Source organism: Schistocerca americana, chromosome 3 (genome assembly GCF_021461395.2).
Source record: "Schistocerca americana isolate TAMUIC-IGC-003095 chromosome 3, iqSchAmer2.1, whole genome shotgun sequence".
Taxonomy (NCBI): Eukaryota; Metazoa; Arthropoda; class Insecta; order Orthoptera; family Acrididae; genus Schistocerca; species Schistocerca americana.
The window spans coordinates 971,143,889-971,170,153 of NC_060121.1; the positions used below are offsets into that span (position 1 = coordinate 971,143,889).

General features: G+C 43.0%; 1 protein-coding gene across 1 annotated transcript in view; it reads left to right on the forward strand.

The window, feature by feature from the left end:
* Positions 1-26,265, forward strand: part of LOC124605251 (mediator of RNA polymerase II transcription subunit 1-like) — a 206,499-nt gene that overhangs the window by 14,768 nt on the left and 165,466 nt on the right. The window contains exon 3 of the mRNA XM_047136808.1: positions 15,438-15,571. Coding sequence (XP_046992764.1) covers positions 15,438-15,571 — 134 coding nt within the window. The remainder of the gene's footprint in view (positions 1-15,437; positions 15,572-26,265) is intronic.

Consider the following 26,265-nt stretch of genomic DNA (forward strand, 5'->3'; position numbering starts at 1 on the left):
TTCCACCACCTGTGTGTGTCAATTGTCGTGACCACCACTCTCCACACTCTTCAGATTGCCAAGCTTACAAGAGAGAAAGAAGAGCCAAGAATACAAGTCCGTGGATTGCCTATCTTATGCTGAGGCTCACCAAAATATGACAAGACTCCATCCATTGTCACTTTCATCAACTTTTGCCTGCATTACATTCTTTCCCCCTCCCCTCCCCTTCCCCTGCAGTTCCCACTCCCTCCCCTCTGGGAGCTGCTCCCCCTCCCTGGCTGAAGAAGTGACCCCCCCTTCCCCCCCCCCCCCCCTCCCTCCTCTTCCCAGGACCCTCCCTCCGGTGTCTCTCAGGCCGGAAGCCTACTAGCACAACTTGACCACGAGCCACACCATCTGTGCACTCCGATATCGCCTGCTCTCTTTCGGTTCCTGATCTTGCAGAAGCCCGTTCTCCCTCTATGCCCTGCCCTACTCTACCTCTGAAGGAGGAGGAGGAGGAGGAGGAGGAGAAGAAGAAGAAGAAGAAGAAGAAGAAGAAGAAACATAAGTCCCTGGACAAAGCCCTTCCTTTGCCCCCGAGGTACCATCTCTGCCCTCACAACCTGAGACTGACTTCCTATTTATGGATGTCACGTCATCCCTGTCGGTGACAACCACTGACCGAGTGACATGACCTTCCCTTGGTTTCTTTATGTCTAACCATACGATAATGCAGTGGAAATGCAATGGATATTATTGTCACCTGCTGGAAATACAATGCCTTGTTTCCTCCTATTCTGTGTTCTGTCTTGCTCTTCAAGAAAGCACTTCCATGATGACCACTCTCCAACGTTTCATGGTTATCGGGCATTCTGCCAGATCTGTGCCCACCTGGGGGTAGCATCTGGAAGGATCTGCATGTTGGACCACACCAGTGTCATTAGTGACTGGATTCCCATTTGTACCAGTTTGGAAGCAAAAATGGTTAGAGTGCAAACGACTCCGGCAATTACCATTTGCAATGTATACCTCCTTCCAGGTAGGAAAATTTGTAAATTTGTGGTAAGTTCTAAGGTCATCAGTCCCTAGACTTACACACTACTTAATCTAACTTAAACTAACTTACGCTAAGGACAACACACACATCCATGCCCAAGAGAGGACTCGAACCTCCGACAGGGGGAGCCGCGCGAACCGTGGCAAGGTGCCCTTAGACCCCACGGCTATCGCATGCAGCTCCAGGTAGGCCACTTCGTTGTGTAGAATATGTAGAACTGTCTACCTTCAACAGCAGCTCCTATCCCCATATCTCCTCCTCTGGGACTTCAGTGCACACCACCCTCTGTGGGGGAGTGCCACTTCGATGGGTAGGGGTCTTACAATTGACCAACTTATTACTGACTTTGATTTGTGTCTCCTAAATGATGATTTCCTTACCCACTTCAGGGCTGCTCATGGCACCTTTACTGCTATCGATCTCACAATCTACTCCTCTGCTCACGCGGCTTCCCGGCATTGTTCACCCCATGATGATCTTTGTGACAGTGATCACTTTCCAATGAGATTTTTGTTCCCCTGCCACCACCAGGCAGACACGCCTCTACGTTGCGCGTTGTGCAGAGCCAATTGGTCTTTATATACTTCTGCTGTGCACTTTGACAGCTGTCTCTCAAACTGCATTGATGCGGTCATGCAGGGCATCTCTGCAACTATTCTTCATGCTCGTGGCACTGCTGTCCCCCTATCCTCATCGTCAACTGGTACCTCGGTGGACCGAGGACGTAGCAGCCGCTGTCCAGGAACATCGATGGTCACTGCAACAATTTAAACGACACCCTTCGCAGACCGACCTCTTCCTTTTAAGTGTCTCTGTGCTAAGGCTCCCTACCTTATTAAGCAGAGTAAAAATAAATGCTGGGGGTGCTATGTTTCCTCCCTGGAGACATATGTCTGTTCATCGCAGGTTTGGTCTAAGCTCTTTAGTCGTCTTGGGTGCCAGTGACAATCCACTGTCCACGGTCTTGCCCTCCGAGGTACTCTTTGTACTGATCCATTGGTCATTGCATAATACCTCATGACACACTTTGCGACAGCATTGGTGTCCTCTTCCTATCCTGCTACCTTTCTTTGACAGAAACGCTAAGTTGAACAGATGCCCCCTCTGTTTCAACCCTCACCAAGCTGAACTCTTTAATGAACCCTTCACTGAATGGGAATTTTTGCAGTCTCTTACCTCTTCACCTGACACAGTCCCAGGCTTGGATTCCAACCAGATGATCCAGCTCTTGATCATTACTCAGAGGCAACATCTATTCAGGGCCTTTAACTGCATTTGGCTCACGGGTGCCTTCCCCTTGCAATGGCGAGACAGTATAGCTTCCCGTCTCCTTAAGCCCGGGAAGAACTCGTCTCTCGACAGCTACTGCCCGATTAGTCTGGCAAATGTACTTTGTAAACTGCCTGAGAGGTTGGTTAGCTTCCGATTATCTTGGTACTCAAATCTCTGGGCTTTTGTTCCTATATCAGTGTGGCTTCCAGGAGGGACAATCTCCAACTGATCATTCACTCATGTTGGGAACAGCAATCCGATAGGCTTTTACCAACCACTGGCACCTTGTCACGGTCTTCTTTGACCTACATAAGGCATACAACACGGCTTGGCGCCATCACATTTTAGTTATCCTCCGTGACTGGGGCTTTTACGGCCTCATCCTGATTTCTATTCTCGAATTTTTATTCTACTGGCTCTTCCAGGTTCAAGTTGGTACTTCATTCAGGATTTGCATCTTGTGCTGCTCACTCTCGATAGCATCTGCTGAGTGCCGGCTCTGAGGTGCCATCCGATGGGCCTCTGGATGGGCCATCTCCCATGGATTCCAGTTTTTTTCCCTCTGAAACACAGGTCACGCATTTTTTTGTTGTCAGTCCACAGCACACCCACAACCCAAATTTAGTTAGGTGACCAGCTCATAGATGTTGTATCACAGACCCGTTTCTTGGATCTTATTTTTGATAAAAAGCTGATGTGGCTGCCCCGTATTTGCCACCTGAAGACTACACGCATGCAGAATCTTACTGCTCTCTGCGCCGTGGCCAACACATGTTGAGGTGCAGACCGTGCTACTCTTCTCCATCTTTACCATGCCATAATGTAGTCCAGGCTAGATTATGGAAGTCAGGTTTAGGACTCAGCGGCTCCTTCCACTCTGAAAATACTTGACCCTGTTCACCATTGTGGGTGCGTCTGGCTATTGGTGCGTTTTGCACTCGTTGACAGTCTCCTCACAAAAGCGGGGATTACCCCTCTACAAATACGATGGAGCCAACTCCTGGTTTCATATGCAATCGCCATTCACTGATTCCCTGACCATCCTGTGTACCCTGTCCTCTTTGCAAACAAGGCATGTCCTTCCTGGTAACCACCCATGGGTGGGATTGTCGGTTGGAATACGTCTCACTTCCCTCTGTCGGGATGTCCACCTGCACTCATTGGAATGTGCCCTGTTTATTTCATCCCATATCCCTGCTTGGATGGTGCCTAGACCACAGATAGGACCAACCTTTCCAGGGTCCTAAGCTCTCTGTTGCCCCTTCCAGTGTTTCGTATATTCCATCCTCACAGATTTCCAGGGTGCCACCATCTTCTACAGTAATGGTTCTAAGATGATAGACAAGGCAGGATACGCTTTCACGTCTCCTACTCGCTTAGAGCACCATTTATTGCTGGGATCATGTAGTGTGTTCACAGTAGAGCTGTTAGCCATTAACAGGGCCCTTCATTTTGTTACTCACGCCTCTCTGCACAGTGTTTTAATATGTACTGACTCAATGAGCAGCCTGCAGGCTATCGACCGATGCTACCCTCGTCACCCTTCGGTCTCTGTTACCCATGATCTTCTCTCTGCCATAGGCCGTGCCACCTCCTCAGTTGTCTTTCCCTGGGTACCAAGTCATGTGGGCTCAACATGGAACAAACTGGCTGATGGTTTGGTTAGAGAAGCAGATACTTACCCCCCCTTCTCTTTCATAATTCCAGCTGTGGATATGCGGATTTACATAAATCTCTCTTTGTGGAATGACATCTGTGGGCTACTACTGTCAATAATAAATTACGCACAATCTAGGAGACTGCTGTAATTTGGTGCTCTTCCTTCCGCTCTGCTCGGATGGAGTCTACTGTCTTATGCCATCTACGCATTGGTCATACCAGCGTCACCCACTGTTTCCTCTTTCATAACAGAAGACCCCCACAATGTAGTTGTGGAGCTATACTGACGCTATCCTCTATATTTGTGGAATGTCCCCTTCTTTTGGCCCTTCATACTAAGTATAGTCTTTCAGATTCCTTAAATTTGATATTAGCAGACAATTTATGGATGGTTGAACTGGTCTGCAGTTTCCTCCGTGAAACTGGTTTTTATTTTCAGACATAAGGTTTTGCTTTATTCCTGGAGCAGGACAGGGTGGTTGTGGTTGGGGCCCCTCTTCATGTTTTCTCGGGCTGGGACCCATGATCACTCCCCTATGGAAAGACCGCTCTTTTACTCCTGTGTTTTTCCAGTTTTTAGATTTAGCCTACTCTTTTGTACCTTCTGCTGTGTGTGTCTTAAGTTCCTCGTTTTATAGTTTGAATACTATGACTGGATCGGTCCACTTATAGCAGACCCTCTCTCTGTTATAACTTCAAGTTGAACTAATATATTTCAAGGAAGACGCAATACGTGAAAGTCACAGATCAAGTAAACAGAGTAAGACGTGTGTACACTTTAACAGTCATATCATAACTGAGTCAGAGTCTAGTGGCCGCTGGCTGGCTGGCCACTTAGGTGGCGCTGCTGCTGCTGCATGGCTGGCAGACAGCGCCGCATGTAGAAGAGGTGCGTAACTGCGTGGCGGCACTTTGTAAGATTGGCGAGCCACAACACTTTTCCCCCCTTTGAATTTTTTGCACAAGTCTTGATGGAGGTGGCCTGTAGATTGATAATGTCCATAGGTGTTGTTCGACTGGCCGTAAAGTCTCGAGGAGGAGGCTTCCCGTACGGACGGAAGTATCCCCGATGATAACGGTTCGAGATGACAGGAGACGTGGGGGTTGAATCTGCTGGGGCCCCGTGCACCAATCTGCCCATTGCGGCAAATCATTTTGTGAGAGAGACACCCCAGTGCCCCTGGTGAAGGAGTCGCAAGACCGACGCACGCAAAGGAGCAGGTACCACAACACGCAGCGAAGCATTTTCGGTGGAAAGGAGGATAACACCATCCCTAGCCGTGAGGCGGTAACGCAAAGCATAGTAGTTCCGCAACGGATCAGAAGTCTTAGCGGACGGGCGATCTGACCAACCCTTCTGATTACAGCGTACAACCTGGGAGAGGGTAGGGTCAGAACCCGTAGCCGCCGCCAGCCGGTCCCCGGTGATGGGGAACCCGTCCACAACCCGCTGTTCGACAACATCCAGGTGGAAACACAAATGTTCGTCCCTATCGAATGCCAGATCAGGACCCATGGGAAGGCGAGACAGTGCATCAGCATTCGCATGTTGAGCTGTTGGCCAGAAATGAATCTCATAATTGAAACGAGACAAGTAAAGAGCCCAACGCTAGAGGCGGTGTGCAGCCTTGTCGGAAAGTGACGTTGATCGATGAAACAAGGAAACAAGTGGTTTGTGGTCCGTAACAAGATGAAATTTGGATCCATAGAGAAAAACACCAAACTTATGAAGAGCATAAATAATGGCCAAAGCTTCTTTTTCAATTTGAGAATACTTTAGTTGGGCATCCGTGAGCGTTTTGGAGGCATAAGCAATGGGCTGTTCAGAACCATCAGAAAAACAGTGCGCAAGGGCTGCACTGACCCCATATTGAGAGGCATCCATGGCAAGAACAAGATGTTGGCGAGATCGATAAGTAGCCAGGCACGGGGCCTGTTTCAGCATAGTCTTCAATTTCTGGAAAGCCGCATCGCATGACGCGGACCAGTGAAAAGGCATGTTTTTATGCAACAGGCGATGCAACGGCTGAGCCACCGAAGCAGCAGACGGTAAAAACTTGTGATAGTATGCTATTTTCCCCAAGAAGGCCTGCAGTTCCTTAACAGATGTAGGGCGAGGAAGGGCATCGATCGCAGCGACAGTTTGCTGAAGCGGACAAATACCATCCCAAGGGAGTTGAAACCCCAAGTACGTGATAGATGCCTGAAAAAATTTTGATTTCTGAAGATTACACTTAAGACCGGCAGTCTGTAAGACATGAGAAAGTGTGCGGAGATCCTGAACATGTTCGTCAGTGGTGGAGCCAGTGACAACAATGTCGTCCTGGTAATTTATACACCCAGGGACAGTGAGCAATAATTGTTCCAAGAATCGCTGAAAGAGAGCAAGGGCGCTGGCAATCCCGAATGGCAATCGTTGGTATTGATAGAGGCCGAAAGGCGTGTTAAGGACCAGAAACTGCCGGGAAGCAGCGTTGAGAGGAAGTTGATGATAAGCTTCTGACAGGTCAAGTTTAGAAAAATACTGGCCTCCAGCAAGTTTAGCGAACAATTCTTCAGGTCGAGGCATAGGGTAAGTGTCAGTGAGGCATTGAGTATTTACAGTGGCTTTGAAATCGCCACAGAGACGAATATCACCATCGAGCTTAGCAACAACGACAGGAGAGGACCACTCACTGGAAGTGACAGGAAGCAAGACCCCTGAAGCAGTGAGACGATCCAGCTCCCGTTTGACCTGATCACGAAGGGCCACAGGAATGGGCCGAACCCAAAAAAACTTAGGCCGAGCAGTGGGTTTGGGCGTGATATGAGCCTCAAAGTTGTTTGCATGGCTTAATCCAGGAGAAAAAAGGGACAAAAATGTCTTCGACAAGGAATCTAATTGAGCATAAGGAATAGCATCAGAGACGATATTGACAGAGTCATCTATGGAGAACCCAAAAACGCGAAAGGCATCGAAACCAAAAAGATTCTCCACCTTACTATGGTCGACCACAAGTATGGGAACAGTGCAAACTACAGATTTGTAAGCTACATCAGCATCAAATTGTCCCAAGAAGAAATCTTCTGTTTATTTTGAGTCCGTAATTGCCTAGTGACAGGTGACTGGATTGGAGAACCCAACTGAAGATACGTCTGAGAATTGATGATAGTGGCAGCAGAACTAGTATCCACCTGCGTACGAACATCTCGACCAAGTATTTGGACAATGACGAATAACTTCCCTGAAAGGGAAGAAGTACAATTGACAAACAACACAGAATCAGCACCATGTTCATGAACATCATGTATGCGGTCGGATTTGCAAACGGATGACACGACCTTTTTTTTTTTTTTTTTTTTTTTTTTTCCATTTTTTTTTTTTTTTTTTTTTTTTTTTCATTTTTTTTTTTTTTTTTTTTTTTCCATTTGTGACACACGGTCCAACGTTGTGGACAATCTTCTCGTGAATGTTTCGTAAAACACCTTGGACATGAAGGAAGTTGCCGTGGGTTTTGTGGGTTTTGCTGCAGTTTCTTAGAGGTTTGTTTACGGTTAGGCCGAGGCTGCGCTTGGGAGCATACTGCGGCCACATCGGCCGGCAGGGACACGCCACACGCTTCGTCAACACCGCACAGAGGTTGTATTTCCCCGACGTCGCCCCATGCCTCTATTTGCGCTCCAGTGGCACGAGAAATTTCAAAAGACTGAGCGATGGATAGGACTTCATCTAGAGTTGGATTTGCCAACTGAAGGGCATGTTGCCTAACTTCTTTGTCGGGCGCCGATCGGATAATTGCATCCCGTACCATGGAATCAGCGTGGGATTCTGTGTGAACTTCAGTAACGAATTGACACTTTCTACTGAGGCCGTGAAGTTCAGCAGCCCAAGCGCGATAGAATTGATTTGGTTGTTTTTGGCAATGATAAAAGGCAACACGAGAGGCTACCACATGTGTTTGCTTTTGAAAATAGACGGACAGAAGGGAGCACATTTTGGCAAGGGACAAAGATTCAGGATCTTTCAGAGGAGCCAATTGCGACAAGAACCGATACATTTGAGGTGAAATCCACGAAAGGAACAGAGACTTACATGTTTGTTCGTCCGCAACATGAAATGCCAAGAAGTGCTGTCGAAGACGTTTTTCGTAATCAGACCAGTCTTCCGCCGTATCGTTGTAAGGAGGAAAAGTAGGTATAGACAACGACAAGAGACGCCCCGCATTTGATGCCGCGACAAAATCACGAATCGCATTTGTGAGAAGCATTTGCTGTTCTATGAGACCTTGCAATAGTTGCTCTAAAGTAGCACCCACTATCATCCCACCTTCCTCATTCAGAAACAAATGGAGGAAGATATCCTTCTCCTCTCAGAATCATGAATGCTACAGTGCCACCTTTACTGTGAAGGAGCTTGACCATGCGATCTTTCACCCAATGGCCGAATGATGTTCACACTCAGATGTTGCAGCGCCTTTCTCTTGCAGGCAAGTACTTTCTCCTTTCATATGTGCAATCCCATTTGGGCAGATTGAACGTTTCCCAGATGTTGATGTGAAGCTACTGTCATACCCATACCTAAACCCAGTAAGTACAAATACCTTCCTTCTAGCTACCACCCCATTTCTCTCACCAGCTGTGTTTGCAAAGTGATGAAATGTATGATTCATGCCCGGTTGGTATGTGGCTTCAGTCTCAACAATCTACTAACCACTGCACAATGTGGATTTCATGCACGCTGTTCTGCAGTTGTCCATCTCATCACTTTGTCAAGCCTTGTCACGAATAGCTTCCTGCGGAAATACCAGACTGTGGACGTGTTTTTTGATTTGAAGAAAGCCTACGACACCTGCTGGAGGACTGGTATCCTCCATATTCTGTACACATGTGGCATCCGAGGCTGCTTTCCCCATTTTCATCATGGATTTTTGAAAGCCAAAGTTTTCAATGTATGTGTGGGTTTGGCCTTGTTGGACACCTGTATCCAGCAGAACAGTGTGCCTCAAGGCTCCATCCCGAGCGTCATCCTCTGCTATAGCCATTAATCCTATTACAGACTGTCTCCCACCAGATATCTCTGGCTCCCTTCCCGTTGATGACTTTGCGTCTATAGTAAGTCTTCATGGACTTGTTTTCTTGTGTGGCGTCTTCAGCAGTGTCCCCATCATCTTTATTCATGGAGCATCAACAATGGCTTTTGCTTTTCCACTGATGAAACTCTTTGTATGAATTTTTGACAGCGCAGTGGGTTTCTTCCACCTTCTTTACATCTTAGGCATGTTGCTCTTCCATTCGCTGAAACTACGAAATTCCTGGAGCTCATGCTTAATAGGAAACTTCCTTGGTCCTCCCATGTGTATTACCTGGCCACATGCTGTACCCGGTCCGTCAGTGTCCTACATGTCCTAAGCAGTACATCCTGGGGAGTGGGTTGGACCACGCTCCTGCGTTTATAATGATCCCTTGTCCGTTTGAAACTAGACTATGGATGTTTCGTTTGTTCATATACATTCCGTCCATCTTACGCCATATTAACACAATATGGAATACGTTTGGCCACTGGCGCCTTTTGCACTAGTCTCTATGTAGAACGTTTTGAACTACCACTGTCGTACCAGTGTGGTGTTCTCCTCAGTATGTACGCATACTGTTTGTCTGCCGTGTGCAGCCACACATCCTATACGCCCTTGTTTGATGACTCCCTTGACCGCCAGTATGGGGCGCACCCTTCTCTATTGCCTTATAACCCTTTGATTACTATTGTAATTTAGTATGCTTTTCCCTAAATAACAGAAAAACCTATCTCTATGTTCTCACATATGCTATACCCCCAACAGAACAAACATTCCTGTTATGGAAAAAGCCACATATAACCCTCTTACTAAATTTTAGTTAAGTTTCCAAATAAAGTACACTATGGGAGGATGGTCCTGTTAATAGGAAAAGCTAATCAATAGAGTTACCCTTGACTGTGTCTAGTGGATAAGTAAATCAGACTATTCAATTCTTTTCCTAGACTTTTACCCAGTGGTTAAATAGAAATGCAATATGAATAATATTATACTGAAGCTAGGACAACTCAGTTCCAAGTTCAATTAGTGGTTTAAAACATGTACTAATAGTCGCCAGCCTATCCAGGCAACGAAACAGTGAAGTATTGGAAAAGCAGAAGTATGAATTTTGCCTACTTTCTTCCTTCTGTTTAATTAGGTTCTTCAAATTAATATTACTCCGTGTAAACAATGTTGGTGCAACTATTAAACCCTCATACATTATGTTTTTAAAAGAGAAAAAGCCCAGTAGATAACTTCAGGGAAGCTAAAAAAAATTGGCCAGGGGGGACATACAGAAAAGCATTTTCTATAATAAACAACTCAAATACTAAAACAACTTAAATGGTATGGACACATCAGACGAATGGAACAGGAAAGGCTACCAAAATGCATAATCGACTGGGTACCAATTGGAAGAAGAAAAAGGGGACGACCACCTGATACATGGATACAGGGAGTTCAGTCAGCAATGAGGAAGAACAACATTCCTGAAGATTTATGGACAAATAGAGAAGAGTGGAGAACAATAATTAGTGACTTACTGTAATCTAGAATAGGTGCTGGAAAAATGTACTCACATTGTAAATCCAGAATAAAAAAAATAAAAAAAAATAAAAAAAAAAAATACTAAAATACTTAGATACTAAAGCACATACACTTTTGTACTGATCATTTCACTTCAAGAAAACATCTTTCTCACTGGAATTTACTTTCAAAAGCTATTGTTCTTTGAACTAATTCTGTATAGTCATTTACCAGAGTCTAGTAACTTGGCTAGTCTGATTGAATTTTACGTAAGCACACTTTACTATAGCACTTTGCAGTTGTTATGAAAACACGAAAAACAATTGAAATGGTGCCTCTTTATATTAACTTGGCACTTCATAAGTCTGTAAAATAGGATACTCAGATTCATCAAACATTAGGAAGGAACCCTATATAGGTGTATGATTAGGATGAAATAACAGGGTGAACCACTTTCTTTAAAGTTCAAGCATGATTATTAAAGCAGTTCAAATTAATGGTTGACACTGTACAAAAGTAAATTTACTATAAAAAAGTCTTATGTGGTGGCTGTAGGCTTGGATGTGGCGAACAGTCACAGTACGGCCTGCAAGTCTTTTTCTCTTCTTGGTCTCGGTCTATCTGCATACAGTAGCCGAACAACTCGCAGCTATGCCGTAATGCATTTGAAGTCTCCATCCGAGGCATTTTGTGTGAATTTGCTGGCAAAGCTTCTCCTTCTCCACAAAGGTGTTGCCTCAATCACTGCTGCCTACAGACTGTGACTTACTTCCCGCGCTTGCTGTAGGTAGTGCGCCAGTTTACCCTTGCCACCTTTTCCACTCACCAGAGCCACTTTCGTTTTAAACAAATTTTATTTCTTATATTGTTGCTAAGCATGACCACGTCTTAAATTGTCAAATTTACATTTACATGAACAATTTATACACACAAATATTTTTAAATACAAAAGGTCATCAGAAAATTATTTAACATAATAAACAATTTACATAGTATTTTACATACGTTACTCACATGCAATGCAAAGAACTTCAATCTCCAGTATAGTACACTTTACTTTACTTGTATGGAAAATATAGTAACAATATGCAAAAATTTTAAACCAAAAAAAAATTAAAAATTTAAATGAACCATAAACAAATATTGTTATAACCTCTCAGAGTTCACTTTCAGCTACTGCTCTGGCAGCTTCACTTTAGCTACTTCGCACATTCCCGATAGGTGTGAACCCTTTATCACGTCGGCTTTGTGCAGTGGCCTGTTTGCATCTTGATCTTCCTTCACTTCTCAATGACACCTCTCCGAATTCGACGTACCACTGTAAGTTTCTCGACCTTTGCACGCAACTTAGTAATAGAACCTTCGTGTACACTGATAGCTCTGACTGACTATAGTGTCGGATGTGCCTTCGACATTGGCACCAACCTTTTTTGTTACTGGCTTCCAGCACACTGCTTGATTTCTACAACAGAGCTCTTTGCCATCTATCGAGCCACCCAGTACATCTGGCGACACAGGCTTTTTCAGTGTGTCATGTGCTCTGATTCTCTCAGTGTCCTTCAGAGCCTCTCTGTTCTGTACACAGTCCATCCCTTAGTACAATGGGTCCAAAGAAATTTCTCTTTGCTCACTGTTGATGGAGCCACTGCGATGTTCGTATAGATTCCTGGTCACTTTGGTCTGACGGGAAATGAGGCTGCTGATGCTGCTGCCAAGGTTGCAGTCCTCCTACCTTGGCCTGCTAGATTTTCCATTCCTTTGGATGATCTCCATGTTGCCGTCTGTCGGCAGATGGTGTTACTTTGGCATCACCAAAGGTTTTCTCTTCACAGGAAGTTTTCTCTTCATGGGAACTAGCTCCGGGGAATGAAACCTCCCCCCAGTGACTTGGCCAACATTCTCTCAGCCCTCTTCTTGCGAGTGGATCGTTTTAGCTATGTTGTGTTTTGGGCACTGTCTTTTTAGCCATCGCCATTTGTTAAGTGGTGATCCCCCAGCACATTGTGCTCATTGTCATCAGCCTTTGATGGTTTGGCATTTCCTGATTCAATGCCCTTTTTTTAACCACTTATATTCCACTCTATGTTTGCTGTCTGAGTTATCAGTCATTTTAGCAATCAACATGCAGGCTGTTGATTGTGTTTTATTTTTTATCCATCATAGCAATATGGCAAAGGACATGTAATCTTTAGTTAGTTACCTCTGTCGTCTCTGTGGTGTATTTTGTGGACCTTTTTCCAAGGGAAAGTCCTTGTTTTTAGCTCTTCTCTTCCATTGGTTGGGCTTAATATATAGTCGCTTTTAACTTGTTTTACTTATTGGTGTTCTAAGGTTATGATATGAGCACTCATGAATATATAGTCACTTTTAACTTGTTTTACTTATTGGTGTTCTAAGGTTATGACATGAGCACTCATGACCTCAGTTATTTTTAGGTCCTAAAACAAAACACCCAACAAAGAAGAGCTTAACTTTCAGACCTGCCACCCAGTGCATACCAAGAAGTCCATTCAATACAGCCTAGTCACCCGGGACTTTTACTTCCATAGTAATGAGCAGTCCCTCTCTAAATATACCAAGAACCTCACCGAGGCCTTCACAGACCATAATCACACCTCCCAATCTTGTACAGAAACAATTTCCTGTGTCTAATCCCTCCGGGTCACCCACCACCTCCCAATGTCCCACTGTCAGGCCACAGAGGAGCATTCCCATTGGACTCATTACCACCCAGGACTGGAACAATTGATGCACATTCTCTGCCAGGGCTTTGACAACCTCTCTTTGTGCTCTGGAATGAAGAGCACTCTACCCACTATCCTTCCTGCCCCTCCAACTGTGGTATTCTGCCACCCACCGATCCGAGAGAATATCCTTGTCCATCTCTATGTAGTCTCTGCTCCCAACCCCTTTCCTCATGGCTCATATCCCTGTAATAGACTTAATTGCAGGACCTGTCCCATACATCCTTCCACCACCATGTATTCCAGTCTGGTCTCAAGTGTCACCTATCCCAACAAAGGCAGGACTACCTGTGAAACCAGTCATGTAATCTGTAAGCTAAAATGCAGCCATTGTCCTGCATTCTATATGGACGTGACAACTAACAAGCTGTCTGTCCACATGAATGGCCATCAACAAACTGTGACCAAGAAACAGCTGGACCACCCAGTTGTTGAGCATGCTGTGCAACATAACGTTCTTCATTTCAGTGACTGCTTCATAGCCTGTGCCATCTGGATCCTTCCTATGAACACCAGCTTCTCTGAATTACACTGTTGTGAACTCTTCCTGAAATATATCTTACATTCTTGTAAGCTTTTGCCCTCAGCCTTTGTTAATCAGTGTCCATCACCCACCAATCCCCTTCCCTGTTCCCACTGTAGCGCTACACAGCCTTCTATTTCACCAATGCACCCACAATCTTTTTACTTCTCTTCTCTTCCACTGCCCCACTGCCCTCCACCTAACCTCCCGACTGCACGTAGCAGCCTTACCCTCTCTTCACCTCGTCCCTGTATGCTCCCACAAGCAGTACTTTATCTTCCCCACCTCACTGTGCTATCCATCCCCCTCTCCAACCCAGTCTCCTCTGCAACCCCACTGACCAGATTGCTTGTCCCATCAAGCACTGTTGCTTGCAGTCTGGTCTCTCTCTCTCTCTCTCTCTCTCTCTCTCTCTCTCTCTCTCTCTCTCTCTCTCTCTCTCTCTCTGTGTGTGTGTGTGTGTGTGTGTGTGTGTGTGTGTAGTCTAATTCAGAAGATCTTTTGCCAAAAGCTTATTGTTTAGCAGTCTTTTTGTCATGTCTGTATGCTACTAACCATTTCCACAATATGGTAAGTAGCAATGATCGTTGTCACAATATTGTCATTATTCAATCCTGGATTTCCCATTCTTTGATTTTATATTAAATTTAAAACTGACATCTATCAAAATTATACACATCGCCGTCTAGTCAGCTTTGTATGTGGTTTACCTTGAAACTTTCTGTTGCCTTTTCGTTAGTTTCTTTAACTGTTCTCTGTGATACCACTTCGTTGTGATGAGGTTAGTTACTTACTGTGTACCTAGTAATACCTAATGGTCAGAGAGACCACTCACTACTGGATAAATATTTATATCCTCGATTAATGGCGACTTACAAATATGTTTTGTGTTAGTGTACTGCTTCCTTATTTAATTCTGATGGGAAAATTAACAATAGAAGTCAGATTTTATTAAATATTTCAGTTTCAGGAAACTCAAAGGATATCATTGCCATGTTTGGCTTGTTACCAAGTTGTCACCCCCCTGCAGACTTGATCTGGTAGTAGTGATCTAGTTTGATATTCGAATGGATTTTGACTTACTACCACGTCATCATCAGATGCAGCTGGGAGCAGGATGGGTGATGTCCACATGTAGGAGTGATCCGTGAGTATCAGACTGCACTCGTACGGTAGCAGATAGCGTGAACAGGCAGCCATCATCTCTACTGCTTGTAGCTGCATCTTATCATGACTTGTTAATAAGCCAAAATTGGTTGGTTGGTTGGTTTGTGGGAATGAAGAGATCAGACTGCTAGGGCCATCGGTCCCACCAAAATTGGTAATGATACCATTTGAGTGACCTGAAGCTTAAGTATATAATAAAACATTTTACAAGATGCTTATGACAACTGTGCCATTTTAGTAGTGGCTAAGTTGCTGAATTTGAATTTTGAAGTATGTTGATTATAGTAATTATGATGATGAAGAAGAACATGGGGAGTGGTGCACTAACACAAACTATGACTGCTTCTATAGAAGGAAAGTCAATGAGGTTGTAGTTATTACTTCTATTTGGTACATTTTTTACATCGTATTCCTTGGATTCAATTATATATAAACTGTGTGAGTTTATCCTGTTTTGTGCTGCTGCATCATTATGGTGTGTAACTTGGTTCTAGGAAAAAAGATATGCAATAGACAGTGTGGAACGGAGCCAACTGCAGAAGTGCTTGGATACGCTGCAACACTCCATTAAGGTGACTTCGCTTCAAGGCATGGTGGAACGTCTAGAGAGTGTCTCACGACAGTTGGGGTATGTGTTGCAGCTTGAGCCCTGAGAATTGTTTGACCATTCCATAAAATTTGAATAGAATAATGTGCATATCATGTACATTATGTGTGTTGAGAATAAAAGTTGAGTAGTGCTACAGTCTTTGATATAAATCATATCAGTTTGTGATATGAGGATGTTTCTAAGTTTCCTTTATTTATGAATATGAACTTCCTGCGCTTATTCTTCTCTGTGCTGATTAAACACCTGTGTGACACTATTAATAAGTATGAAAGATCTGATAGGATTCAAATATTTAGGAGTAAAGGAGACCACTGACTGAACATCAGAGACATTAAGTCATTGAAAGGCACACTTAAAATAGAACTAAAACTTTGCTAGAGTCACTTGGTTGAAGTAGTGTGTTGCACAGTATATTTAGGACTGATGAGTGATACATTAAATAAGTGGGACATGCATGTTTAGCATGGGGATTTTCTGCACACACATGTTGATTGATTGTTAAGGGAGATGGTGTTGCTACTATATGGGGCGACACTGGTGGCAGCTCGCCCTTGGCTACACTTGCTGTTTTTAATGTTTCCTCCATACGGCAGATCCGTACCTTGGAGTTACATTGGCCTTCATGGAAGAAGATGCCCATAGCAATGCATAAGAAAGTCACAGGACAAAAAAGAGGTTCGAGGGTAGGGCTGCTGTAACTTGGTTTGATGTAAATATTGTTGAAATATACTTTTCAAGAGACAGAGAATTGTTGGAAGTGTTTTCTGGGTGTATAGTGATGTTCTTACATGTGTGTGGCTTACAAAAGAAGAAAGTTGTCGTATTTAGTACTGTGTATAGAAGTAGTCTGTTGGTGAAGTTTCAGTACTCAGTAACCAACAAAAGAGAAGACATGGTCAGTGGTACACTATGTCATCAAAAGTATCTGGACACCTGGCTGAAAATGACTTAAAAGTTTGTGGCACCCTCCCTCGGTAATGCTGGAATTCAGCCTTGATGACAGCTTCCACTGTCACAAGCATATGTTTAGTCAATTGCCGGAAGGTTTCATGGGGAAAGGCGGCCCATTCTTCACGGAGTGCTGCAGGAGAGGTATCGATATTGGTCGGTGAGGCCTAGCACGAAGTGGGCGTTCCAAAACGTCCCAGATGTGTTCTATAGGATTCAGGTAAGGACTCTGTGCAGGCCAGTCCATTACAGTGATGTTATTGTTGTGTAACAACTCTGCCACAGGCTGTGGATTATGAACAGGTGCTTGATCGCATTGAAAGATGCAATCATCATCCCCTAATTGCTCTTCAACAGTGGGAAGCAAGAAGGTGCATAAAACATCAATGTAGGTCCGTGCTGTGATAGTGCCTTGCAAAACAACAAGGGATGCAAGCTCCCTCCATGAAAAAAACGACCACACCATAACACTGCTGCCTCCGAATTTTACTGTTGGCACTACATATGCTGGCGTATGGCATTCATCTGGCATTTGCCATTGCATCCCTGCCATCGCATCGCCACATTGTGTACCGTGATTGGTCACACCACACAAATGTTTTACCACTGTTCAGTCGCCCAATGTTTACATTCCTTACACCCAGCGAGGCGTCATTTGGCATTTACTGGCGTGATGTGTGGCTTCTGAGCAGCCACTCGACCATGAAATCCAAGTTTTCTCACCTCCAACCTAGCTATCATAGTACTTGCAGTGGATCCTGATACAGTTTGGAATTCCTGTGTGATGGTCTGGATCGATGTCTGTCTATTACACATTAAGACGCTCTTCAACTGTTGGCGGTCGCTGTCAGTCAACAGATGAGGTCAGCCTATATGCTTTTGTGCTGTACATGTCCCTTCTTGTTTCCACTTCCCTATCACATCAGAAAGTGTGGACCTGGAGTTGTTTAGGAGTGTGGAAATCTCTCGTACAGACGTATGACACAAGTGACACCCAATTACCTGACTACGTTTGAAGTCCGTGATTTCCACGGAGCGCCCCATTCTGCTCTCTCACAATGTGTAATGGCTACTGAGGTCACTATATGGAGAACCAGGCAGTAGGTGGCAGCACAATGCACCTAATATGAAAAACATATGTTTTTGGGGGTGACTGCATACTTTTGGTCACGTAGTGTATGAGGCATACACAGCATAGGTGGATACCGACTTGGCAACTTGGTGGGAAGGTGGGGGAGGAGGGGGGAGAAAGAGAGAGAGAGAGAGAGAGAGAGAGAGAGAGAGAGAGAAGCAACCTACCCTCCAGCTAACGTATTGTATTACACAGCGAAAACTGTCACATAGAGGCTCAGGAAGTGAGAGTGAAAACAGTGTGTGCGTGTGTGTGCACACTCCAGACCATTAAAGGATGTATTCTGATGGGTGGCAAAGTTTACATTCTCTTTTGAGTGTGTGCCTCTCAAATACTGCTGCTTAGCTTTTTAATATTTGACCTTTCCTCTTTTTGTGAATGTCAGCGCACAGAAAGATGTTTACAGTTGTGAGATCAATAAATATATGCATAACAAACAGGAGCTGCATCACCCTTAATGCAAAACTGCTCAAAACGGCCAGTATGTGTCATAATGTCTGCTGTAACATTCTTCAATAAATTTAAAGTAAAATTATGGTGAGTTTACTATCAGTAGTATACAGCCTAGTTACACCATTTTATAATACTGTTTCTAAATGTTTACGTATGTATGATTAAACAGTTGCTGCAAACTGGTATGTTTGTTTTCCAAGTAAGTTCTGTAATGCTATTTTCCCTAGTACAGTTTCTTAAAAATATCGCTTCTTGTTCTTCAAAGCTTTGGTAATCGTAAACTGCTCTTTCCAAGAGTCAAAGGGTCATACCATTTGTACTGAACAGCACTAAAACCACTTTGTAGCTTATTTTTAAGGAGATAATTCTCTCTGATTTTATTAGCATTGTGAAAATAAATGGATTTCAACATGGAAATCACTAAGCTGGAGTTTACTTCCTGTTTCCTTTATAACCAACAGTGCTGTCAACTACCCAGTATGCCATTTACATGGGAACCAATTTCATCATTATTACTGAAAATAGATTTTCTTTTTTAATTTTGTACATGTGGGGCAAAATGTGTAAAACACACTGAGTTTTCATTATGCTTATCAATTGACTCACAAGTACAGTGCCTCGACAAAATAGTGACAAAGCAAGAAAAGAATTTTCATGTGTTGGAATATGCGAGAGGTTTTTCATTTACAACGGTATAGCATGCCGTCAAGGATTCGTGGAAAAGAACTGCCATGTAAACATAGTATTGTGCATTAGTATCAAAAATTAGAGACAGTAGTTGTCGCTGCAAACAAAAAAGTACTGGTTGACTAAGTGTTCCAGATGCAACCATGGAGAGGGTGATATACAGTCTATAAAAATCAATGGTCCTGTGTAACCCATGAATGTGGAATACCATCTTTGTGGAAGATTTTTTGATAGAGGTTACATGTCAAACAGTACTGTCTGCACTCGTGGAACAGTTAGAACTGGAAGATTATGGCCGATGCCTTCAACTTCGCATCACATTGCAGCAAGCACTTGAGACTGATAGTCAACAGTGCAGCAACCTTCCATTTATGTGGAAAGGCCAATTGTCACAGTGTGAGAGCACAGAGCACTCAAAATCCTCATGAAATTGTGTCGCACGAATGAGATTGTCCAAAAGTAAATGCTTTACGTACAGCGTCGCGTATGAAGCTGTGTGAGCTGTTTTCCTTCTTTGAGAAGGCTGTAACATGTACCTCCTACCTTGAGATGGTATAGTTGTTGTTGTCTGACTGCTGATTCCAAGAATTTCATATCCCAACAAGGTGGGATCTTCTTATTGGAGCATTGATAATTTTTACTATCTAAATGACAAACTTATGTATTGCTGGATTGGGCATAGTGGTGAAGATAATGGAGCCCTGTTCCCTTTTGCTCCTCCCCCACCCCCCTCCCCCATCCTCCAGCCCCTTGACATACAACTTTTGAATTTTTCTTTGGGGTTACATTAAGGACTGTGTTTATGAAATTCCACTGCAGAGCACACTGTAAGAGCTCAGTGAACACGTCAATGCTGCTGTAATGACCATTGACATACATGTACGTCGGTACATAAGATATGGAATGAACTTGATTACCGCTTGGTGGACATTTGTGACAAGGGGTGCTTATTGAACATATGGGGTACAAACTTTATGAGTTTATAATACTATTCGTTTATCAGTCATATTTTTAATGTAAGAATGAAAATAATCAAGTTTAGTGATATTTTGGAAAATATAGAGCTTCAAAATAGAGTCTCTGATGGGCCTGTATTGTACTCGCTTGCATCCGAAGTGAAATATATTTCATGGATCTTAATAGTGGCCGAAAATGCATTTGCATGTTTACTGCACATAGGACTTCAATATGAAACTAAAAATTCAGCTGTGGAATAAAAGGTGTCAAACAAATAGCTCTGTAATTTCTATTAGGTTTGGTGGATTTATGTATTGTTTTGCAGGCAGTCAGAGTGTCTTGTGGCAGTAAATTCACTAATTTCTGAAATGTGATATTTGAATGCCATGGGAGCCACTAGCTTTAAATGAAGAGTGGATTGAGTTTTCTCTTCAGATGAGTTCTTTTACTGAAGATAGTAGGTACCATTCTTATTTCATTGGAGAATGAATCTTTCACTCCAATCCAAGCATGTGCTACATAATCAGTGACCTCATCATCAACAGGATGTTTAAACTATTTTTCCTTCCTTCTCACTATATTAGACAAGAGGCATAATCTGTGTTTAGTTGAATATGGTGCCAGTTTTAAAATTTTGTGTATTATGGAGGGCCCTCCCTAAATTAGGAGCAGATTTCAGTGTGTTACAGTGTCCTGGAAGAACATTGAGAAGTACTAAACTGATAAATGAGGGGTCCAGTGGAAAAGGGGCACATGCCACCAGAGTATGTTATCAGAAAATGGGCATTAAGGAAATATGATTTTGTATAGCAATGTGAACTCCTGCTGTGATAACCAACAGTTGTTACAGCAACTAGGTGGTGTTTTGCGAATACTATTAAATATTAGACCACTGTATCACAATTTAAAGTACAGAAAATGAAATCCTTGACATGTAGACATATTACATAACATGTCATTAATAGTCAAACTCCTTGTCCATGTTTTCCTGTACCATTGTATCATCACTACCATCACTTATCAGTGACTGATAGAAACTTGAATATATTGGAGGCACAAATTGCAGTAAGCTATAAAGGTCCTTGAACTTTGCTGCCTTAACTTGATGTCCATTTGGAGACTTAGGAAATAACTGGCAATCTGCAAGCTTTGTAAATCACCTATGACACTTCTGTAAACTAACTCGCACAGGTTTCTCAGTTTGATTGTGTGAATATTTTAAATACGAGGGTTGTCAGCAAAGTATGTTCTGTTTCTATTTCTATCCGCGGCAGCTCTACAATCACAGTTCCGAACATGTTCGGCAGTTACTCTGCCTCAAGATTTTCAGATCGCTGCTGCCGACGTGTGCTTTGTAGTGTTTGTTTATAATGTCAGCCATAGTTGAAAATGCTACCACGTGTGAAATCAGATCTGTAATTTATTTTCTAAATGCAAAGAAAGTTAAACCAAAGGAAATTCGTCGGCAAATCTGCGAGGTTTACGGCAAAATGCTATGAGTGATTCAATGGTCAGAAGATGGGTCAGACTGTTCAGTGAAGGAGCTGATCAAGTGCATGATGAAGAACACGGCGAATGTGACCAAACAACTCTATGGGAATTTCACTGGGACGCGTTTGATCATCCTCCGTACAGCCCGGACATTGCTCCTAGCGACTTTCGTCTCTTCTTACACCTAAAATCTGTCCTTGGTGGTCAACACTTCTACGATGATAATGAGCTGAAAGAACATGTTACCTCATGGTTGAATACACAGGCAGCAACCTTCTATGAAGAAGACATACAAAAACTTGTGCCACGCTGTGACAAGTGCATACAAAATTTCGGAAGCTATGTAGAAAAGTAGTTTAACAGTTGTAGATTTTTGTACAATAAATATTTTTTCTGTATCTGTACATATTTGTATTATATAACCAAACAGAACTTACTTTGTGGACATATGTCGTATACAGAATGTTCACCACTCACTAATCTAAACACCATTGGTTTTGTATGTAATGTTACATTTGACGTACTGTTCATTATAGATGACAAAGACACAAAGTCATCTTTCTTCATTTCAACCACAATGAAAGGGTTCTTTTTCTTGCTCTTTCTTATAAGTTCAGCCCATTTAGCTGGAGTGTACACAGCCTGTGTCTTTCTTTTCAGCTTCTCAATAACTCCAAAATCCCTGTCACATTACAGGAACCTAAGATCAAGGAGGAGAAATTTGTGCTCAACAACATCAAAATATTTTTTATCTAGGAGGTACAACCACAGACCTAGGATAATATGGTTTTTATTTTGTCCAACACATGAATCAATAAATGATGAGCCTTTGATGACGTCCTTCCTTCACCTTGTCTAAAGCCTTTAAAACGCAGCTAGCAACTTCATCGGCCCATCTAGGTGCAACATTCTCAGACCAGACACACATCACTGCCTTCTTATCACTACAACGGTGAATACAGAAATTATATGTCCAGGGTTGTTTCTTATAAAAAACTGTTTCTGTCAAAGTATATGGTTTTGGCAGTCGAAGTATATGGTATTGGCAATGCTTGTTGTAAGTCCATGCACAAAACGAGTGCATCACTACCATCCTGTTTTGACTCATTTGATTCACTTTTCAGAGCACTATGTGCATTTTGAGCTTTCTCAAGGTGTAGTTTGATGTCTGTGGATTTGGTGTTATTACATGCTTAAGCAGAATCACAAATATGACATGTATCACCTGACAGCAATTTAAAACCAATACTATATTCAATGTTGAAAATGGTTTCATACACATGTTGTTTCACTGGGACTTCATCTGTATTTTTAAGATCTTTACAGTACAAACAATACATTCCAGCAATCGAGTGAACAGAGGTTATGTAGGACTTGTTCAGATTGCGCATTCTACTGTAATGTGATGTGTACCTTGGAAACATTTCGATTTCTAACCTTATTTTTTCTGTAGCTGTAGGGCTGAAGATTTTGGTGCAACACTAATGTTTTGGGGATTGTTTCAACTCTAGATTTAGTGTGTTGTTGATAAGGAGTTTTGAGAGGTGTGGCAAATTGAAAAGATCAGCTAGGCAGGGTCTGGGTTTTTTGAGGTGTTGGTGAGGAGGAACACTGTGGGTAGGATAGGGTTTGGGTAGTAGGCAGCAGCTGGATGTCGGCAGGTTGGACAACTTACAGCGGTGGTGACTGGAATGCACTTCCAGGTGCTGGAGAGCAAGGAATTCATTTTCAGAGATGTGACGTATATAGTAGGGATTGTGCAGTAGTGGTATCTTGTGGAGGGAGCAAAAGAGGTTCTGGGATGCCTGTGCCATGGAACCGTGTTTTTGCAGCACCAGATGTGTAAGGAATAGTGACTGTTGAAATCTGAAAAGGTAAATGTCATTGTAAAAGAAGGTTTGAGATCCAGTGAAAGGAATTTTTACAGGTAAGTCATTGGGGGGGTGGGTTTTGGGGGGGGGGGGGGTGAGGGGGCTTCCATAACATGCTCCTGTATCCACACGTCTGTCCACATTGTACCTACCAACCACCAACACTACCTGCATTTCGACTGCTGCCATCTCTCCCTCACCAGAAAACCCATCCTATACAGCCTGGCCTCTGGGATTGTGCTTCTGCAGTGACAAGAACTCCGCCTCACAAAGGCCTTCACAGATAAGTGCTATCCGCCAGACCTGATCTACAAACAGATTTCCTGTACCATACTGGCAGACAGCCCCAATTCTCCAACCACCCCTCAAGAACCAACTACAATGGAGCACTCCCTTTGTCACTCAGTACCACTCTGGACTGCTGTAACTGAACCACATCCTTCATCATTGCTCTGCCTATCATCACGCTCTGAAATGAGGGCACTGTATCCAAGATCCAGTCCACCTCTCTTAAAGTGGTGTTCCATTGCCCACTCGATCTCCACAACATCCTAGTCCACTCGTATGCCACTCCAAGTCCCAGCCCTTTGACAGAGGGACCATATCCTACAGAAGAATCAAGTGGAAGACCTGTCCAATCCAACCACCCAGCACTTCCTGTCACAGTCCTGCCACAGGCTTATCCTATGCCATCAGAGGCCAGGCCACCTGTGAAAGCAACCATGTCATACAGGAGCTCTGCTGCAACCATGTCACAGGTTTTTATATTGATACAACTAACAACCCACGATGAATGTCCACCACTGAACTGTCGCCAAGAGCAAAGTGTACTACTCTGTGGCACAACGTGCAACCAAACATAAATGCTTGATTTCAATGGCTGCTTAACAACACATGCTATCTGCTCCTCCTCTCTACCACCAGTTTTTCTGAACTGCACACATGGGAGTTATCCTTATGACAAATTCTCCACTTCCAAAATTATCACGATCTCAACCTACGATAACCTACTGTCCTCACACCCCCCCTCTGTCATATCACTTCCTCCCAACTCACATCCCCTCCCCTCACTATGTGCTGCTCACTGCCAACACACCCACAAGCCTTTTTCTCCTCTCTGCTTCTCTTTTTTTCTGCTCCATGCTCCCCCACTCCTACAGCCTCCGTATGCTGTACCTGGCAGCCTTCTAGTCCCTCCATGCTCTGCCAGACAGCTATCTTCTCCCCCCCCCCCCCCCCCCCAACCAGTACTGTGCTCTCTCTCCCCCTCTCTTCCCCCACTCCAGATTACTGCTTCCGTTCGCCTCAACAGTTGCAGTCTGGCCAGAGCGGCTGGAGATAGCAGGGTGTGTGCACACTGTGTGCTTGCTTGTGTGAATGTGTGCATTTACCTTTCTTTTCTGAAGTTTCCTTGGCAAAGAATGGAAGCATTTGAAAAGCTTTTGCATGGAGTCTATGAAACTTTACTTGCTGTGCAGGCAGAGAATTTGACACTTATGTATGATTGTCTGCCAAGTATTCAACAATTGACGTTTGGTGTTCAAATCTTCCACAGCCCAAGGGATACCAATGGCCTGTTATTTATTAGCTTAACGATCAAATCAGAGGTTCTGAAGAACGTCAGTTGTCCTCGTGGAAGTGCTTTTAGCACAGTTCGCATGTAATGTAACAGAGGCAAGCGTCATTTAAGCATCAGCAAATGACTGCCACCTTTTATAAGTTCTGTACCTCCCCCTCCCCCCTTCCTACTGTCGGAAATCTCAAGGACCTACGTCACTTAACTAGTTTGAGAGAAATTAGTAGTCTTATTTACATATTTTTACACAGAAATCCAATCATGAAACCTGATGTGTCACCAGAAGCATGCCAAAAACCTGATTGAAATTACACTCTTGCATTACAGCTCAATAATACATTAGGGAGTTTTCCAACAAATCTAATTTAAATCTATTCATATTTTAACTGCAGTGATCAGTTTTCAGTCTTTGCTCGCTGTTCCTTGAATAATCATTGTATACACATGTATGGCATGACTGTCTTCCAGTAAATGTTAAGCTGTTTTCACTGCTGTAATTTAAATTAAAGCATGTCTAATCACATTTAAATTACAGACCAAAATATACAAAATTCTGAATAATTTATTATAGTTGGCAATGAAGCACATAAAACTTCTGTTCTAAATGTTGTAAGTGAAGTGTGTAAATGTTTGCTAACACATACTACCATGCTGATTGTGCTTCTGTTTGGGTCCGCTAGTTAAGCTAACTTTAATTAAGTAACTGAGTAAATTGCCTCTCACAAGGTTAATTATGTATGTAATCAAACATACAGATAGCTCAATCAATGTGTATTGATGAGTGCTTTAACCTGACTATTTGTTCTCTTTCATGAACATATAATTACAATTGTTATTTATTATATACTGAAATCCTGGTACAGAAAACTTTTTGGCTTTGTAACTAATGAAATGTGTCACTTTGTCACTTCTATGGTATCTCTCTTCAAGGAGGTGAATTGCACTTCATTGTAACTAATATAATCTGTGCTACACGTCATCAGACATAGTGTTGCATTGGGCAATTTCCATAGTACCATGCATGAGCTGATTGCCACACACGACCAAACTCAATCATCTCTGTTGTCTTCATAAAATGTTGTTTCACAACCTGAGCTACATATGGGCTCTTTCCAACCAATATTTTGATGATCCTCTATACCCCATGTGCAGCCAAATTAGACATATGTTTCAAATTTATCTAGGTGAAATATTTTCCACTCTTCAGATCACCTTCTAGGTGATACATAACAAATCTGATTCTTTGTCTCAAAATTCAGGTAACATTCCTTTAAAGAATTTTAGAAATGAAACCAGATTGGAATACTTTCAGTGAAACTTCTTTTTGGCAATTAACCATTTGTCACTGGTGACTCAGAAGGTGTTTAGATTCTTTTCAGGCATCTTCCCCTGCCTACTATAAATATGAGTAATTATTCTTGTGTGACTGTTTTCAAACTGTTCTACTCCATGATTCACTCAGTACTTTAATTTTAATATAATCTGTGTTTGACCTCAGTTGCTCATCCATCAACACTTAAACTTCATTGATGCCAATTTCTTTCAATGCAACATTTCCCACAAGCCATTGCCTTCATCTGATTCTCTACCTGATCCA